Genomic DNA, 20,938 nt, shown 5'->3' with positions numbered 1-20,938 from the left:
TTTAAGTTTCAAAAGGAAACGAAATATGCTTTATTTTATTCTTCTGTAATTGTTCTTAAAATATCAAGATCATTTTTTGCTATTGCAGCAGTTAAAGATCCATTCGTGCTGGATATATAGGTCCGGGTCGCTAAAGACCCGAATATGTAATAATGATTGGCGAAACATTCATGCATTTAAGGGTTAAAATAATCTGAATAATTCTGAATATCTAGATTTATAAAATGTTTTTTTACCATCGCCTACGACAGTTAGGAGAAGTGAGAAAAAGGTGTTTATATCGTTTTACGTATGGATTTTTTTTTTACAAAAACGCATCGTTTCGCTACAGGAGGCCTTTATTCACCCCCCGGAGCTGTGTGATGTAGGGATGTAACGATTACCGATTTGACGATAAATCGTGATAAAATTTGCGATAATTTTTTCTGCCCGTGCGACTAAATTTTGTGTGCGGTCGCACTGGTGCGACCACTGCATTGTTTAACTCATAAGCGCTGCCATATCGGTTGCATATCTGTTTGCAGCAGGAGCGCGACGCTGCGTGCAGCAAAAATGATGCGAATATTGAGGAAAGGATGGATGGTTTTCATGCTAAAGTAAAGTAAAAGACCGCTTCTTAAACCAAAGGTGAACATGTTGGTATTCTTGTGGGGGGGAAAAAAAAAACCATGCAAGCACTGTCACCGACAGCAAGTTAAGTTTTACTTTTCTTTTTGTTTTCATTTTGAAAAGCTTGTTATCTTTGCTGTTTACCTCACGTTATGCTATGTAAGCTCTCTTTTTTATTTATTTGATTCCTCAGTGTTTGCTACACGATCTGTAATTTATTAGTCAGTATATAATACAGCATGTGGTGTAGCTATGCCATGCCTCATCTTATTCGTTTTTGTTAATAAACTAGGGATGCACCGATACCACTTTTTCCAGTACTCGCCCGATACGATACTTTTATTTTTGGTACTTGCCGATACCGAGTACCGATACCGATACTTTTATTGCATTTGTACATTTTTTAAATATTGAAATCGACACGTTTCAGAAAGGCGGGGCATAGAGGAGAAACAATAATGTACAGTATGTGGGAAATAATGTGTTTTTTTAACCTTAAACCGCATAAACACATTTCATTACACCAAATACACAAAATAAATGTTCTTTTTAGCAACATCATATGACCCCTTTAAATAAAGATGTCAGTTTACATTATTCTTCTTTTTAGGAAACAAATCAAAGAAAAAATAAACAAATTCTACTGTTCCTAATATTCTGTATGTTACTCAAAAACATAATATATTGTGTTCAGTGGAAAAAGTTTTCTTTTTTTTTTTTAATCCAGTCATTTAAAAATAACACATTTTAGAGCTGTAACGACAATACCATGATACCGTGAAACCGTGATATTTTTGCATAAGGTTATCATACCGTCAAAATCTCATACCGGCCCATACCTAAACGTGATAAAAGTTTTAGCTGAAAATTTTATACTGTCATTTGACTAAAGGTAGATTTGCTAAACAAATATCTTATGATGCCATGTGCAACCTTAAATTCACTATAAATAAATTTTACTACATATAACATTTACAGGAAAGGAAATATTTTGTTGTATTATGAAGCAATTATATATTATAAAACAGTACCGTAATTAGGGGTCGACCGATTATCGGCGCCGATATTAAGCATTTTTATGATTATCGGTATCGGTCATTTTCAAAACCGATTCACCGATAAAATAACTTAATTTTGAAACGCGCTATTTGGCTCTGATGCAGCCTGTCAGAACTCACCACTCTGTGGCCTAAAGCAGTCTCCGCCCACCGCTCATCTGATTTGTTGGGAGTCATGAGTCCGACCAATCAGTGCGGAATTCACTCTCACTCCAAAAGCGCTTGCTAACTGGAGCTGCTTCAGTGATCACGCGTCAGTTGTCTCTCAAAGGTAAGGCAGCAGCAGACGTTGCTTAAGTTGCAATAGATGCAATCCACTAACGTTACACAGAAGATGCAAAACACCTCAATATTATCTATGATAGTACTACACTCAACCAACACCAGGGAAGGCAGTTTTTGTCAGAGCCCTTGTTATTCTTAATTTTGACAATAATTTAAATTTTTACACCAGACATATATATCGGTTCTCGGTCTACTTGATCTGTAATAATCGGTATTGGCATCGGCCTTGAAAAACACATATCGGTCGATCCCTAACCGTAATAAGACCATACTATCGCACCTATACACAGGTTTAAGAGATAAGCCTCAGTTCATAAGAGCTGATACTGAAAGATCAAACGAAACCACTGAGTGATAATATACAGAGAGAAGAAATGTGGCAAAGAAGAGAGCAGGGGAGAAAGAAGTGTCTCCTTTGATGTATGAGAGTTGGGGAGAAATGTTATCAAACGCACTGCAGTGGAAGCACAACCTGTGCCCAATAGAAGAGGCATCAGGGTGAGAAAACCTTTAAACCCCAAAATCAAGTGCCCCCTCCAAGGTGTTTGTGGGTGGATGCTATTCAGCATTGTCTGCGTTTGTGCATTTGTGTGTTGCCATAGGGAGAGAGTGTTTCAAAGGGGTTTATATGGCATCTGGCTGTCCAAGGAGTATGGAGGGGCCTATAAAACATTTACACCACAGGAGAGAAGTGAAACATGAGAGAGGAGAGTGAGCACTCCTGTTTATAGACACTAACGCTATGCAATGAGGAAGGGGAAGGCCAAAGGAAACCAGTACACAATAATGTCATGTGAGTACTGGCTCACACTATTACAGTACACCAATAGCATTTCCAACAGTGGGGAAAGAAGATTACATCAATATTCACTGAGCAAGGCTCCAAAAACAAATATTTTAACAAAATTAATATTTTGGCATTCAACATTAATTGTGCTTCCTTTCTGTTTCCACTTCTGACTGTTTGATGCACATGCAGGTGTCAGTTCTCATTCAGTGAAGTATGTGAAGTTTAAAGAGGTCATATGATGCTATTTTAAAGATCATTATTTTGTGTATTTGGTGTAACAGAATATGTTGATATGCTTTAATGTTCAAAAAACACATTATTTTTCAAATACTGTACTTTATAGTAGTTCCTCTATGCCCCGCCTCTCTCAAACTCTCATTTTCTACAAAGCCCCTCCTTCCGCAACCCTCTACATTGCGAGTAAATCACTCGCATATGCGACTAAGCGCTTCAGAGTTTCACTTTCCATCAAGCGATCTGTGCTATTTATCATTTCATCTCAATGGATGCGCAGCGCACCTGTGTTTGTGTACGACTCGCTGACGCTTTCTCTCACACGCGCAAAGAGCGAGAGAGAGAGAGAGAGAGCGAGAGAGTCTTACATAACATGCAGAATTGATGTGATACATGTAAACGATATTCTTTGTTTTATTTTCCTGTCAAAACAGACTTCCTTTGGAATTCTTCAGCTTTTAAGAAATGCCAGGTTTTCCGGTAGTGGGCGGAACTAGTGCGCAAATGACAATCTCATTGGCTGGTGCTCACCTATTATCGTCCCTGTTTAGATTTCAGCAAATCAGTTCGAGCGAACGCACACAACCTGATTAATATTCATGAATCCAGAAGCTCGTTAATCCTTGGTACGCTTTATATTGTTCTTATTAGTAGAATTCGTATAATAATAATATCTTATCAGTATTATTGTTAGTTTTTTTTTTTGTCAATTTTTTACAGGAACACTGAATGACCAAAAAAAGCACCAGCTCTAAGTTCATGGTTATATATATATATATAAAGTATAGTATTTCAGTCTGGCGAGTAAACAAAAAAATTTACTAGCCAATGGCGATTCAATTGCCAAGGTGTCCGTAGAGGGTTGTTCCGACAAGCACAGTCTGCTCTGATTGGCCAGCTGACCCAGTGCATTGTGATTGGCCGAACACCTCAAGCACGCGTCGGAAATGTAACGCCCCTTTCCATAATCGCGAGCTTCAGCTTTCAACATAAATGTAAAGACAGTATATAATGTCCTTAGTTTTACCATCAGTTCAAGCCCGAAAGAGGAACAGAGTGGCGTGACCGACAGAATAGGGATTTATTCTTTTAGATAGAATAAAATTACACAAATATTTCCAAATCGTGACGTAGAGATGTGGGGGCGTGTTTGAATGAGGCGTTTTAGCCCGGTCTGGATCAGCCTTCTCTTTTAGATAGAATAAATCCTTTTGTGGAAGACTTTGAGCTGGGAGGTTTCATTCATTTAAAGGGGTGGTCGACCGGCTATTTTCAAAGGCTTGATTGTGTTTATGGGGTGCACTGTAACATGTGTTCAGGCTTCATTTAAAAGAAAAAAAACACATTATTTTTCACATATTTTACCTTTATTCTGCACCGCTTTTTCCGTTCTCATGAAACGGTCTGTTGACTTCCTGGTTCTATGAAACCCCTCCCTCAGAATTACTCAATGGGCTCAGATTGGTTAGCTGGCCCAGTGTGTTGTGATTCGCTAACCACCTAGTGCACGTTGTACAGAAACGTCACGCCCCGTACCATAACGGGGAGTTGCATGTGCTCCGGGGGATTGTAAACAATGGTGTCAATATTTACCTTATCAGTTTGAGCCCGAATCAGACCCAAAGCTAAAAAACATTATTTTTCACATATTTTACCTTTATTCTGCACCGCTTTTCCATTCTTGTAAAAAGTCTTCCTGGTTCCTCCCTCAGAAATGTACAATGGGCTCAGATTAGTCAGCTGGCCCAGTGTGTTGTGATTCGCTAACCACCTAGTGCACGTTGACCGGAAACGTCACGCCTCTTACCATAACTGGTAGTTGCATGTGCTCCAAGTGTATTGTAAACAATGGCGTCAATGTTGTCTTATCAATTTGAGCCCAAGTCAGAGAATATTATTGAAGAGGATCGAGCAGAACCTATGCAAGCACGACTCTTTCAGGATGTTTCAGAATAGTATGTTTTTTTTGTAGTTTTGTAGTTCAGTTTTATCCTTACTACAGATTTAGTACTAAAGTTTACTACTGTCCTCGAAGGGATTATTTGATTAGAGACAGCAGATCTACAGTGATCACTAATTCTGACTGTATAGCACCATTAGTTTTATCTTAGTAGAACAAGTGTGTTCAAATATCTGTCATTAGAACTATGAGCCCATTACGAAGACTAGCCATGGCTTTACTACAGTGGCCAAATCAAACACAGAACCACATTATATACTGTATACTTTATACTATACTCTACTACAACAACTCTTCCTCTTCACTAAAGCAGCCCAACATGGCCCCACCCCCTTTTGTTGTGTGTTCCCGGGTGCAGGGTTTATGTAAATTTTAGGGTTTGTGATGTCACTAACCCAGGAAGTTGCTTGTTGAAGTCCCAACTTGTTGTAGGCCTTATTATCAAACAGCCACATCACACACTAACTAAAGTTAAAAAGGTGAAATCGTAATCTATGACCCCTTTAGCAAAGACTCTCTTGCCGTCAGGATGAGCCTTCCTGCAGAATGGAAATACTTGTGTGAGATTCTACCATTTGCAGACAAGAAATAACTGTCAAATCCAAGTTATATGCTGGGGAAACAGGTCTCAAATCCATTAAGAAACAGGGCAAGCCACAAGAGTTTTAAGCAGCATTGTCATGTTTTGGACCACTTGAATTAGGGCAGCACGATATATCGTTTCAGCATCGATATCGCGATGTGCGCATCCGCGATAGTCACATCGCAGGATGTGCGATGTTTAGTATACTGATTGTTATATTTATAAGCTACTGATCATTTTCTTTGCTCACACACAGACACCGTGTCTACACCGGACACGACAGCTGTCGTGTTGCGCCGTAACATCTACAGTTTGTCTACACTGGACGTGACAAAGCGACCGTTACAAATCATTTCAACTATGTGTCAGTACGTCATAAACGAGGCATCAGTTTACTGTCTGGGATTTGTCATGTCGCGCCGCATCCAGTGTGTAGTCAGACAGCATCATATAATGGATTCTATAGTATTTTATTGCGTCGCGCCACTCACGTCTGGTGTACACACGGTGAGAGCCACGCAGATGCACGTGAACACCAAATTCTGTTCACAATAGAGTTGGGCGATGTCAACAAAATTTCCATCGGATGATATCTACTGGTTGGGGGGGGTCACGATGCCGGCTCAACATTGTGATGTCTATCAGCCATCGCAATGTACGATGGCATCGTCTATCGGCTCAACCCTAGTTCACAACTATGTCAAAATACATGTCTCCGCAAGTATCCTTGTAAACGCATTTGCTTATGGCTTAGGTGAAGGTAAACAATTGAGAAAGAAAATGGATGTGCAACAGTATATTGGTTCACAGCGGTTTAATGTTCCTGAGTTGGCATGGGCCGATTACCGGTTTCAAGGTATACCGCGATTTGAAAATTTCACGGTTTCAAAACCGCTAATATTTTCCGTTATACCGTTCCTGTGGTATGCGCTGTTTTTCATGTCTCCTCAAAGACTGAAAGTGTAGGAATCCCTCAGGTTGAGTGCAGTGTAGAGAGTAACACGACCCTCCTCCTGTTGGTGCGAGCGAGCGGTCAGTCACGTGTGTGTAGGATGGCCGAACTTAAGGAGCTGTCCCTGGAATTTACGCGATCAGCAACCGGACGCTTTTTGTCTTATTGCAAACAACTCGTCTCTGTTCTGGACTTGTACAAACTGCGTTGCAATGCAATCATTTTCCAAAATGTAATTTATGTGAAAATATGAAGTCTGTAAACGCCCGTTAACACAGGCCAGAGATGTTAAGACGGACGCACAGAGAAAAATACTGTAGCAGGCAGATCACTCACTGTTCATGATGCACGAACCATTGGAAGAAAATCCTCAATATTGATTTGGGGGTTTATATTAATGTGTTTCTGAAGGGAACTGACTGTCTTCAGAAAAGTTTACGTGGTATTTTCTTTTCATCTCGTCTCTGTATACTTCTTAAAGCAGCGTTTCAGCGCAGAGCTGCTTTGTTTACAGCGGTAACCAAGGAAACGTGTGGTGTTCCTGAAGCGCCTCCTGCTGTCAGAGAGAGAATCTGCATCTCATTCAGAGCATCTGCTGTTTGCTTCGTTCAGGCATGTAGTATAATTTCAACTAGTCAGAACATTCTGTTTTGTAGTATAATTTAAGCTAGTCAGAACATTCTGTTTTGCTTCAAATTGGGTTATTATAAAATCAAATTATGTTTATGAAATTATATAATTAAATGATATGAAATGATATAAATGATATGTATATGAATTATATCACTACAAAATTAAATAACTGTAATTACAGATTTAGGTTAAATAAAGATGTCACTCAGTCTTTGTTTTTCTTCTTTTTAGGAAACAAATCAAAAAAATTCTTGGCCGAAGCCGAAACCGAACAAAATTAAACACTGGGGCCGAAGGCCAAATTCCGAACACAGAGTTTTTTTCCCCATGTACTTTGCCAAAAAACAATTTCACCATTGCAGAAATTAAAAAGCCAAAATGTGCTTTTTACTGTTTTGTCTTGCTTTTCAAAGAAAAAAAAAATCAATTACAAAACAACAATTTACAAATATTTAACACTGAAAATTTTTAACATTCTAACAGACACTATACCAACAAAGCACAATTTAACTTAAAATTAATTATTAAACGCCAGCCGCGCCGCTTCCTCCTTTCCAAAGCGCTTGGGAGCTTGCGCTTTCGTGGCGTCTGCCGTTGCTAAGCAACTGTTACCTGCGCTCTCTACGACCACGCAGAAGTTTCAACAAAGGATAAACGGATTTCCAGCACTGAAAATCGCGTTCAGTGGCTCTGCTACTAAATGTATTTAAAATGGGTATCTCTGTACAGCTGTTGCGTCCGGTATAGACGCGATGTCTGTGTGTGAGCAAAGAAAACAATCAGTACAAATATAACGATCAGTATACTAAACATCGCACATCCTGCGATGTGACTATTGCGGATGCGCACATGGCGATATCGATGCTGAAACGATATATCGTGCAGCCCTACTTTCTGAAGCTCCCAGTAACAGCATTCCTGACCCCACACCCCAACCAAAAGTCCATTTCCCCTCTCTGCTAAACAATGAGCAGGACTCTCGAAATACAAGAATTGGGTAGACAAACAGGCCTGACAACCTCAGACTAACACCTACGGATTATACTTTAGCTAAATCCTGATTAGTGCTGTTAAACCACCTTCTGGTAAACAGACTACAAGTGCCATAAGTCAACTGAGTTTTCTTATGGGGTGAAACAGTAAAGCGTATTTTGCAATGTTGCGGTGTAAAAGTTGTGCTCAGAAGAAATAAACAAAAGTGAGGAAGGGAGGGATGAAAAGTGGAAGAGAGGGAGAGAGAGTGTGCTAACGCCCCAACACCGCCGCAGTGTTCTTCCACTGCACCAACACCAGCTCTGTTTACTTCATCACAAACTTTCATAGATTCTGTCTCTATCCTTCAGATCACCCTTTAAAGAAGTATTGTAAGGTCTTGCTTCAATGCAGCTCCTTGATGAAGCAAACAATCACTCCACATAATGTCTAAACAAGCACGTAGACGGGTCACATCCACATGCAGCCTTCACAAAATGTGTTTTCAGAGCCTCTGCTCACACCACATAAGAAACAGTGAAGTTCAGGTCTTACTGTTGTCCCAAATCAAGAGCAAGAAACATTTAATATACAGAGAATGCTTAGCCACATTAAGGATACAGGTTTGCATTGAGAAACACTTTATTTGGTAAAATAGAATGATTGTAGCACTGGATCAGCCTTAATGGATCTAAAGTGAAATCTTTAGGCTATTATACTATGAAACAGTTTTTCTTTCTCGCCAGAAACAAATTCCTCCGTTAAACATGAGAAATGATAACCAAACCAAAACTGATTTCATGTCGCCATCAATCTCATAAAAACACTGAGAACTGAGAGTGTTGCAGTGATCTAGTATTTATAGTCTGAATGGTGCGCTGATAACACAACGTAAATGTTTAGTATAGATCTTATTCTGTATTTCCATAATCTCTGCAGCTACTTCAGCACATAAAATCAATGTGGAGACAACAATATTTCCTCCCATATGTGCCCTTGAAACACGCATATATTAAGCTGCCCATCCCAGTGGCTGATTTCTGCAGGGCAGCTGAGCCCGTCTGGCCATATCCGATTCCCAGAGAGCACCACAACTTGACGAGGATTATTTTCATTTCTCCAGCTTCACACGCTCAGCTTTAATTATTGCAGACCTTCTTTATTATAGATCTATACAACCCGTAGGAATAAATAAAGGTGCACAGTCTGACAAAATGCATATATTTTGAGCAATACGCCAACATTTCCTCGACTTCAGGGTGGGGGAGGGAAACAAACTCCCCTTAGCAAGGGGGCTAGAGCCGTTAGCGGGCTAACCGTGAAAGTCGACGCCTGAGAGGACGTACAGACGTTTTCCCGACACGAAATGGCTTTTAAAAGAGTAAAGAGCAATTTCAAATTGCTTACCTTCTTCAAAACGTGAGCTACATCTACAAAATTATACTTGGTATTCCCTCCCGATGCTTGTTTTTCCCATTTGAGGCCTTCTGCTTCAGCGAGCTCCGATGCGGGAACATCCGAGGCGCGCGACGCTCATTTCAGTCCGCGCTCGCGCCAGAGTGCTAAGATAATCACTGATTACCTCCTCCAAAAATACGATGATTAAAATCTCTCAGGGCTCCGGTAAACTGGTAAGAGAAGGTGTTATAAACTCTCCACCCGTCCCTTTAAAAAGTCCACGGGTCTCAGTAACGTTAGGTTTGCTGATTTGGCTTGATTTGAAGTGTAAAAATAAAATTCCGCTTCAAGTTAATCCTCTAGGTCCGACTCCTTTCGAACCGTTTCGATCGGCCTTTGACTCGCGCTGACGAAGAGCGGACGCGAAGCGTTGATACGCGGACTGTGATAGGCTGACGCGTATGGGCGGTCACTGTTTGTTCCCCGTTGCAACGTTGAGACTGGCGCCATTGTGGTTCTTGCTAGGGACGCTTCCAACGTTGTTTTCTTTGGCGACCTCGAGCCGTAATGGCGGAGACAGTGGCATGTTTTTGCGAGCTCCATTTGGGTGAGAGGAAAATGGAGAGCCTGCTTGGGTATATGTAGTAAAGTTGTTTGCCTTTTTGTTTGTTTGTTTTTTTTAAGTAACGAGTGAACAGTGCTGCCGGAATTGTTTTTCCTCATCCCGTTTTAATTCAGACTGATCTGAAACTGCCGTTTATTGCTATCTACAGCATACTTTATAAGTATTATAAACTGTTTGCCGGTGACGGATTGCGAGATCATCAGCCACAGCACGATTTGCTTTCTTTGACTGTTGTCTGGTAAATGTATATTAGATGTGCTGGTTTTTGTTTTATTTTCGATTTGACGTCACAAGCCTCAGGGACCGTGACACCGATTTCTTGCGATCAGAATAACGCAATGGCTCCCTCTATTGAAAAGAGCCTAAACTAGCTGTCTTGAGATATATCCTCCTCTATTCTCGACCATCTTGTTATAATTATACTCAAGTGTTCTGCATTCACTTCGTATCTTAACATAAAAGACATCTGAAATCACACAGGCCCATACCTGCAAGTGCAAATAAGAATGGCAGACGTGTAAAATCTTGCTTCGACAAAAAGCTGACTAGTGCGACATGACTATCAACATGACTATATATATCTTAATAATGACTGATTTATTGTACCTATATTTCTGCGCTATAACTAGATTATATTTATTTTCCCACTATAACTACGTTTTAAACATCAGATTACAGTCGTTTTTGCGCATGCCCAACTAGAACTGTTTGTAGTTTTTTGGGTTCATAAACGTGCAAGTAGAACTACATTTCCCGTCAGCCCGTACTCGAGCTGTTTCCGTTCTGATTGGCTGATTCCGAAGGTGAAAGTTGAACAGACATGTTTTTCAAGCCCGCACGGTAAACATCATTAAAGTTCACGGCTTAGTACAGCTTTGTAATGGCCTTATAGTTGTATAATTTAAGACTCTTTTGTATTTAAGCATTTTATTTGTTCTGTATATTTGTGATATATTCGAGCAGGAGACGTGCTTGTTGTTTTACAGCAGCTATATTTTTGGCTGTGTTGGATAAGACCTGCAGAATCACAATGACAGCTGCGTGATAGCACCTCTTAGGGAGGTCACATTAAAGACTGCCATTTGTTTTTGGTTTAGTATGTTTTTGATCCAAGCGACGCGATAAACCAGCATTTAGTATGGCAGCGCTACTTTTGCAGCGCGGAAGCAAGTGTTACGACAAACGGGTTTGGTCGCTATCGTCTCGTTTCAGCTGTTTTCAAACCTGCAGAAAACTCCTGGAGAACAATGTGACTTCATACTTGCCGTTAGTGACTCCAAACAAACGAGGTCTAAAATCAGGACACATTCAGGTGGGTTATTTATTCTATTTATAGTTATTAATAGTTATTTAATAATAATAGTTATTTAACTATTTATGCTACGAATGTATGCTATCCTATGAACAGTGATGTTAAGTATAATGTGGGACAGCTTGCACATAATGTCCGATGCTGATATATACGGTTTATATAGAACATACAGTTTTAATGTAATGTAGAACAGGATATGTTTTAATATAATAAAATTAGTGCATTATCTTTGATAAGTCAAGTCTGTTATATTTTTTTTTTGCTTGAGAAAACAGAGCAGATGGATCATAATAATAGCATGTAATCTCTATGATTATGCATGAGCATGACCTTGATGTTTTCTTGGGTGATTAACCAAGTTGCCATTGTTTCACAGAACATTTTGACAAAGCCTTTAATCCCGAGGCTTATTGGACTTGAATTCCATTGTCGCCACAAACTGGTCACAAATCCTGTGAAACTTTGGAAACTATTAGGTAAGTATGAAATTTGGTAAGTAATGACATTTTTTGTTTTGGCTGGAAAGAGTTGTGATGCAGAACTTTTGATTTTTGAATCTTGATGCTTTTTCTGAATTATGTTGCATGGCATAATGCAAATATGTTTTCACATCTGTCAGGCACTACTCACTATTTCAGCACATCCAACAGAAGACATGAAAAGAAAGAAGGTGGAAAAGGGAAGACCCCAGAGGAGGATGAAGGTATTTTCTGAATTTTTAAAACAGTAGTTTACAAACTACTTTCTAAATGCATATTATTGTGAATGGTTTATCCGTATATTTTTAATTAAAAAAAAAAAAAACATATGCAGGACTTCTCCGATCATTTAGCCTGCTTAAACCCACTCTGACAAGCTTGTTTCCATCTGCCTCTGTATTTGAGTGCAGCATCCAAATCTCTAAATCCAATCAACAACTAATAGATAGAACCAAGTTGTAAACAAGTTATTTTTTTTCTTTTTCAATAATTTGTTACATTGGAATGTGCCTCGCAAAAACGTCTGTCACTACTTCAGTTTCCTCATGATTCTTTGCCTTTATAAGGGCATTTTTTTCAACTTTATTAAACATTTCAGATACATTTTTGTTGTTGTTGTTTTTTAATTCTTGCATTTAATCAATAAATCAAACTATAATAATAAGGGACTGATGCGTTTTAAGATAATGTTTTAAATATTGGAACATAAAAATTTAATTAGTTTAAATAAAATTGTGTTTTTAAATATAAATCTACAACTGTCAGTAAGTCCCTGTCTTAATGAGTGAGTCATTGCATCATTCATTTAAAAGATTTGTTTCAAACAGCTGATTCATTCAGAAATGAAGCAAGTGACCATCTTTATGAATGCGTCATTGAATCATTCAATCATTCACTCACTCAATCAGTTCAATCAACAAAATGCAGTAACGAAACACCACTGTGTGGCTATTTTTTATTTTCATTTTTTATTGCTGTTACAAATACTTCAGTAGGTTATACTAAAAAGATAACGTAATGCAATGAAGGGGTATTTTTGTTCGTTTTTTTGCGAAGTGAGCTACATGTTCAATAATGTCATTGACAATTACAGTTTTATTGTAGACAATGTATATCACACGTTCCTACACTGTCCTGCTTATTACATGGCTACAGGTGATTTGAGTTTAAATTGTTTTATTTAGAGACCATGAAGTAAAATGACAGTCATAGAATTGGCACAGCTATGTAGGACATCAAGTTGAATGGGACAACAATCAATAAATGCAATGTGTTGACCAATCAGACACAAATAATTCAATCAGGCAGATATACTTTCATACCAGATTATTCATGCTTGCTTTACTTCATTGTTTACTCCCTAGAAGAGAAAAAGAGACGAGAGCAGGAGGACCAGATGTATAGGGAACGACTGCGCACACTCTTTATTATCGCTGTCATCATGAGCTTGCTCAACTCCATCAACACCAGTGGGGGGAACATATCCTGGAATGATTTTGTAAATGAAATGTTGGCCAAAGGGGAGGTGTCACGAGTACAGGTGGTTCCAGAGAGTGACGTTGTGGAGATCTACCTTCACCCTGGTGCAGTCATCTTCGGCAGACCTGTACGTCATTTCACATACAAGTGCCATATTTGATTTCAAAATGTTATCGTTTTGTTGCTATTAAATCTAGTTTCACTAATTTCCTGTTGTCTGTTGTAGAGACTTGCCCTGATGTACCGAATGCAGGTGGCCAATATTGACAAGTTTGAGGAGAAGCTTAGAGCAGCAGAGGAAGAGCTGAATATAGATACCAAAGACAGAATACCAGTCACCTACAAGCGCACAGGCTTCTTTGGGAAGTGAGTAATTTGGACCTTCCACAGAGCATGCAATCCTGTCAAGCTGAAAAAAGATTCAGATCAACTGTTGGCATTACAAAGTATCACTGGATCAATTTCTTGTCCTTCACAGTGCTCTTTATGCACTCGGTATGGCTGCCATTGGGGTTGCAATTCTCTGGTACATCTTCCGCCTGGCAGGAATGGGTGGGAGAGATGGTGGCTTTAGCGCTTTTGTAAGTCAGGATTCCTTCATTTACATTCGTTGTAGAATTGTACAATTCAAATATTTTCTGATGTCAAATAATCTGCCTGCTACAGAATCTGCACCTGAATCTTTAAAAATATATATTTACACTGCAATTCCATAAATAATGCTATGAGATTAATGCTTAAATCTTTGAATATTGAAATATAAACAAACAGAAAAATGCTAGCATTGTTTTGTTTGTTTTTTTGGCAAAGTGAGTAACACTCAGTAGACCATGTATTTGTTTTTTATTTGCAGTGTTTTTTATTTGCAGGAGTTGCTTAAAATTATGCAGTTCTTCTTATTAGTACAATTATTCTTATAGTATAATAGTCATAGTAATCTTTAATAAGTGTGAACCTTATTCTACAGTCAGTTTTCTCTTTCAGGTCAGTCGCTGTCATGACAGAGCAAAATATTTAACTGTCTACATGTTTATATTTAGCTACCTCAATAATAACACATCTAGTATTTGTACGGGCATTTGAAGATAACTCTATCGCCCCCTTGAGTACTTAGGTTGCTACTGCCACAGTAATTCAGGAATGCACGTTACAGAGTTCTTTGCATATAATCTGTTTTCTTTTTGAAGAATCCAGATAGATACCTTCAGCTTGGGGCCAAGGTACCTAAGGGCTCTCTGCTCCTGGGGCCCCCTGGCTGTGGTAAAACTCTGCTGGCTAAGGCAGTGGCAACAGAAGCTCAGGTACCCTTCCTTGCCATGGCAGGTTCAGAGTTTGTGGAGGTGATCGGAGGTAATTCAGTGCTATAAACTCTGTATATTTCATCATCCTATAGTAACATCTTCATATTTACATCTGAATGATCTTTCCCCACCCAGGCCTTGGTGCCGCAAGAGTGCGAAGTCTTTTCAAAGAGGCTCGTGCTCGAGCGCCATGCATCGTCTACATCGATGAGATTGATGCTGTGGGGAAGAAACGGTCCACAAACATGTCTGGTTTCTCAAACACAGAGGAAGAGCAGACCCTTAACCAGCTGCTTGTGGAGATGGATGGTAATAATTAGGGATATGCGAGACTAGTCAACTAAATCGAAGCCCTTTACATGGGAAATACTACATTAAATTATAATTTTTCCGCATATATGTTTTGCTTTAAATGTAAGCTAAAGGCTGTGTTTAATTATAATCATGTTAATGTTAAATTTTAAAACTAATACATTAATTTGTATAGTATTTATCTGAAGTGGAAAAAATCATTCACCTCTTGTACGAGTTCATTTTTTTTCTCCTGGATGCATAAGTGTTTGCTATGGTAACAGGATAACAGCAAAACCTTGACTGTGCTGACTTAACTTTTATTAGAATTTTTATGTAATAGACTATTGTTGAGTTGGTGCTGCACTGCATATATATTCAGTCGATTTTAATAAATGTCTTTATTGGCTAACATGATCAGCATGTGACCTTCTGAGATTATTTTTCTTCTCTTTTTTTCAAGGAATGGGTACCACAGATCATGTGATTGTCCTGGCCTCCACTAACCGGGCAGACATTCTGGACAATGCACTTATGAGACCAGGCAGACTTGACAGGCACATATTTATAGACCTGCCAACTCTTCAGGTAATGAATGTTCAAAATGCTTTTTTGGGGACATATAGCTGCTATAGACTGTCTTATTCTATTGTTAAGTTCTTGATTTTGATTGCTTACCAGATGTTCCAAGTGTGAATAACTTTATGAAGTAGATTTGCTCACTGCATTACATTTGCATAATCACTTCTCTGCATTCTTTCTGGAGAATTTCAATCTAGTAATGGACGGTGAATTGGGCAGTTTTCTAAGCAAATTCTAATAATTGTCCTGAGATAAACGCATGTACACTACAAAATTTGTAATGTTTTTGAAAGAAGTTACTCACCCAGGCTTAATATATTTGATCACAAATATTGTAAAAACAGTGATGAACATGTTAAATGTTATTACAGTTTAAACGACAGTTAAACGATTTTAACTGTTTTCTATTTGAATATATTTTAAAATGTAATTTGTTCCTGTGATGGCAAAGTTGAATTTTCAGCAGCCGTTATACCAGACTTCTGTGTCTAGTATGCTGATATTGTGCTCAAGAATTTTTTATAATATCATCAATGCTGACAATATTTTGCTGCTTAATATATTTGTGGAAACCAAGACACACTACCATTTAATATTTTGGTGTAAATAACACCAAAGGTACAACTGTATTAGGTACAACTGTTTTCAACATTAATAATAATAATAAGAAGAACTATTATTAATAAATGAGCACCAAATCAACATACTAGAATGGTTCCTGAAGGATCGTGTGATTGTGTTCTAGGAGAGAAAGGAAATCTTTGAGCAGCACCTGAAGATCCTGAAGCTTACTCAGCCGGCAGACTTCTACTCCCTGCGTCTGGCAGAGTTGACACCAGGCTTCAGTGGTGAGTGTTGTTTTGACTGAGTCCGTGTTATCTCCTAACACCACATCCTGCCACAATTGCCCTTTGTGCATTGTTCATGTTTCCAGGGGCTGACATCGCCAACATCTGCAATGAAGCCGCCCTTCATGCTGCCAGAGAGGGCTACAAGTCTATTGACACCTTTAACTTTGAATATGCTGTGGAGAGAGTCATCGCAGGTATTCAGCTCCTAGCTAAAAATAGTGTACTCTGATATTGCATTACAGATTTCTACACAATCGGCTCCATTTGTTGATCACATTGTTTGTGATTTGCAGGGAGTGTGAAGAAGAGTAAAATCTTATCTAAAGAAGAGCAGAGGGTGGTGGCTTTTCATGAGTCTGGTCATGCTTTAGTGGGATGGCTGCTAGAACACACCGAAGCTGTCATGAAGGTAAACCTTTTTTTATGTGAACTACCTGTAGGCCTGTTCAGGTTTAGGCATCAGAAGAGTGATAAAGGAATCCAGTGACAATTGTGAACATGTTGTAATGCCAGATCACAGATTTGACAGACTCACTGTACAAAATGATTGAGAGTTGTGAATAAACCAAAGGTTACTGGAATAGGTTTTACAAGAAAATACTATTTCAGTCTGTCTGCTTCCAAATTTCACGTTTAATTCAGTGTGGTACTTGCTGTTTCTTTAAAAATATTATCGATATTTACTAGCAATTTCTGAGTGAAAATCATTTCAAAGTAAGCCCTACACTGTATAGCAATCACTTTGTGATTAATTAACGATTTATTAATATACCCGAATGTTTTTTTAACTGTGGACTTGTTCTACAGGTTTCAATTGCTCCCAGAACAAATGCTGCTTTGGGCTTTGCTCAGATCCTGCCAAAGGATCAGTATTTATTTACTAAAGAGCAGCTGTTTGAGAGGATGTGTATGGCTTTGGGTGGACGAGCCTCTGAAGCCATCACCTTCAATAAGGTCACCACAGGTATGACATATACACACTGATACACATCTAATATGAAAGCACACACACACCTTTAAGAGGAGAGTTATGAATACATATTAGAGAAACAGAACTAGCAGATAGAATAGTAATTCGCATGAAACAGTGTGATAACAGAATAGGGTGTTTATTTAATGATTTTAATGATTTTTCTATTATTATGTTCTGTAGAGAGGAGACATATATGAGTGAGAGAAAAATATTTGAATGTAGCTTTCAGGCGCCCCCTGGAGGACGAATGCATATTGACTAGTAGGAAATAGTTATTTGCAAGGAGCAATTGTGTACCCAGTAGTACAGATGCAGACCTGACCTCATAAATATTTATAGGTAGTAATAGACACCAGATAACTTAGAAACTTGTTGTAGGTGCTCAGGATGACCTGAGGAAGGTGACCCGCGTGGCCTACTCCATGGTGAAGCAGTATGGCATGGTTGCCAGTGTGGGCCAGGTGTCCTTCCCCGACTCCGAGGATCAGGGCGGTATTGGACGGAGACCATTCAGCCAAGGACTCCAACAGCAGATGGACCATGTGGGTGAAAGAACATACTCACCTGTTTATTGTTCCACTGGTGTGGTGTGGGTGATGTGATGTTACAGAGGCTTGTGTGGGTGTTAAAGGCAGAGTACGTGATTTCTGGTAGCCAATGTTGATATTTGAAATCACCAAAACAAACACGCCCCTACCCCAAAAGGGTCTTGCCCCTATTTTGATAGCTCCGCCCCACACATACGTACGCAAGCCAGGCAACGATTAGTTCTGTGAAACAAAGCAAAACCAATGTTACACCGTGTCTACGGACGTGAGCGGCGCGGCGCAACAAATCCCGACAGAAAACTGCTGCCGGGTTCTATTTATGATGTGCTGACACACATTTCAAATGGTTTTCAACGGTCGTTTGATCGCGTCCAGTGTAGTCAGACTTTAGCTGTTGTAGACACGGTGTTACTCACCTATTGAGAAGAAACAAAGCAACCTCGGCGTCCGATCGCAGGCCTCCGCTCCTTGAGTTCTCTCCAGCACTGGAAAGCTGATCCAATATTTTACACGGGTCCTACTTCTTGCCTTATCTTTCCGCAGACGTTTTCCTCTTTTGTTTTTTATCCGCCCTCTCTATCTTTCTGTCGCTCGGGTAATGTCCGTCCCATGCACTGAAAGCTCTCTCCTCCACATCACGAGTAGACACGCCCCTTATTGCTGATTGGCTACAAGTTTGTTTTGCTATTCGGCCCGAATCAGTTTTCTAAAGTGTTTTTGAAAAATCACATACCCTGCCTTTAAATATCAGTTGTTTTGAATATGTGTGTGTGGTTATTTATTTGTGTTCTTTTCTCTCATGTTCAGGAAGCTAAGATGCTAATAGCAAAGGCCTACAGGCACACAGAGAAATTGCTCTTGGACAACAGAGACAAACTTATTTTGGTAAGATCTAAAATCATGAAAATCTTCCTAAGAAAGAAGTTAAGAAATTTCTAAAGATCAATTCTAAGACATTCATAAAAATGTTCCTAATTGTAGTTCTTGAAGAGAGTCTCAAATTCTTCTAAGGAAGTTCTCAAATATTTTCGAGATCTTTTGTTTTCTTAAGAAGAAAATGGCAAGCTTTGGGTTACCTGTTTGTATGCTGGATCTTGCTGAAGACTCGCTGGTCAACTCGATGAAAAACACTTTAAAGACCATCTTTTTGTCATGCAGATAATCATAAGCATGCATACTATTTTCATCATGACTGGCTTGAAGGGAGTTCAGAATTTATTTAGCTTTTTTTTTAATATGCTCTGTATTTTTAAATAGTTACTTTGCTAGAGTGAGAATGCACAATATCATAAGTGCTGTTATAGAATTAAAAATGAGTGAATTACATAAATCGTTTTTGTAGAGTTGTTAATAAATTTAATATTCCGCAAAAATTCAAGACACACAATCATGACTGATCATTATTTACATTAGTAGTGTCACTTCGGAGTAGTCCTGCACATCCCTATTAATAGTGATGTAGTTATGTTACGTTCAAATGCATAATATTTGAAACAACAAAACATTTAGACAACCAGCCAACAACAGACCGTTTTTTATTTTATTTTTTAAGATCTTAAGCTTTAGACCTTCAAAAAAAGATATCATTCTTAAGAAATGTTTTTAGGAATGCAAAATGTTTAACAAACGTTAGAAAATAAGGGATTTTTTTTTTCTTTTTTTCTTAAGAATGTTTTCTAAATGTGGCTTCAAATCATCTTAGCTGATTCAGTAATTTCTCATTTTCTCTTATCTTATACTCATAATACACTCACGTTTTTGTTACATTCTCACGTACATAAGATTTTAAGCATACAAACCGATTTTGGACCTCTCAATAAATATGTACTACAGAATATGAGGTCTTATTCAGTTTTGAATAAATAATACATTAGTTAATTTAGAAGTTTCTGTTCTGGCATGTAAAGTTACATTGATGAAAAAACGCCAAAATGAGCATTTTCTTTTTGTTGAATTGTGAGCCAAAATAGAAATGACACGTATATATTACAAAAGCTAAAAATGGTCAAATTAAATATTTTCTGTTGTTGTTTTTATTTCAGTTGGTTTTCGGCAAGCTAGGTAGAAAATCCTCATAGCATAGCCTTTTTTATTACTTTTTTTGGCTTGCATGATGACTTGATGCATTGTTGTTGTTTGCTGTGTTTTCAGCTGGCTAATAACCTGCTGGAGAGGGAGGTGGTCAACTACGATGACATTGAGACTTTGCTGGGACCTCCTCCGTTATTTTTTTTTTATAGGAATACGACTTTCTTCCATTGAAATACACAAGAATATATAATTTTGGAGCTGCTGTTTTCCGTACAACTAAAGATTTTCATGGGCGGAAATCTTTTTTTTTTTTTCACTTTCTCTTTGTCCATTGACTACCATACATTAGCATTCAAATCATCTGTACTGACTCAAACGTGTTTTTTTTTTTTTAATCACATAAGATTGAAAATTTCTGATTGGTGCTTTCACTCTCATCTTTATACACTAAAACCAGTGTCCTTTGGTGTTACTACTATTCAAATTTGGCACTGTGTAACTTGATGCACCATATTTGACCATATCTTTTTTTTATAGAAAAAAGTAGCTTTGAAGTTTACCAACATATAAAATATCCTTCTGTGTTTGATAGATGAAAGAAAGTCATATGGGTTTAGTATGATTGTTATAAGTAAATGACAATTTATGAATATCAATTTCTTTTTTGGGTGAATTATTCTTCCTGTGTACCCCACATGCTCCGCAAACCTCTGTATTGGTCATCAGCTAAAATAATCCCTCAAGAACATGACGCTTGGTTTATGAACAAGGCATCTCTTTTTGCACCATGTCTAATCAGTATGCACTAACACACGGTTCCTCCCTCCAGTTGGTGCTTTCACAATGTGAGCCATTTGCACACTGGCCCACAGTAAGCACCTGTCACACCAGCTTCAATAGCAGCAGCATTTCATCAGCAGTTGAAATAGTTCACTGATCCATGAAGGAAAGGAAAAAGACACTGATGACCTTTACACTGATCACTGGGGAAT

The 20,938-nt window shown here is 38.6% G+C and overlaps 2 protein-coding genes across 2 annotated transcripts in view; one reads left to right on the top strand and one right to left on the bottom strand.

Moving 5' to 3' along the window:
• Window positions 1–9,557, bottom strand: part of ankrd11 (ankyrin repeat domain 11) — a 213,603-nt gene extending 204,046 nt beyond the window's left edge. Inside the window, exon 1 of the mRNA XM_016540873.1 lies at window positions 9,484–9,557. The gene's annotated coding sequence lies outside the window, so the exon portion shown is untranslated. The remainder of the gene's footprint in view (window positions 1–9,483) is intronic.
• A 378-nt stretch (window positions 9,558–9,935) lies between these two features.
• LOC107730108 (paraplegin-like) lies at window positions 9,936–20,542 on the top strand. Its single transcript, XM_016540840.1, has 18 exons — window positions 9,936–10,081; window positions 11,312–11,411; window positions 11,788–11,887; window positions 12,031–12,114; window positions 13,255–13,496; window positions 13,596–13,735; window positions 13,848–13,950; window positions 14,551–14,719; window positions 14,806–14,979; window positions 15,425–15,549; window positions 16,289–16,391; window positions 16,478–16,588; window positions 16,688–16,803; window positions 17,202–17,358; window positions 17,746–17,909; window positions 18,723–18,800; window positions 20,067–20,137; window positions 20,539–20,542. Exons 1-18 carry the CDS (start codon window positions 9,936–9,938, stop codon window positions 20,540–20,542), a joined length of 2,187 nt encoding a protein of 728 aa, XP_016396326.1.
• The last annotated feature ends 396 nt before the right edge of the window (window positions 20,543–20,938 follow it).

The sequence above is a fragment of the Sinocyclocheilus rhinocerous genome, unplaced genomic scaffold (assembly GCF_001515625.1).
Source record: "Sinocyclocheilus rhinocerous isolate Xijiao unplaced genomic scaffold, SAMN03320098_v1.1 scaffold36, whole genome shotgun sequence".
Taxonomy (NCBI): Eukaryota; Metazoa; Chordata; class Actinopteri; order Cypriniformes; family Cyprinidae; genus Sinocyclocheilus; species Sinocyclocheilus rhinocerous.
Note: the sequence above shows the minus strand (reverse complement) of the source record. Positions and strands in the feature narration are given on the sequence as shown.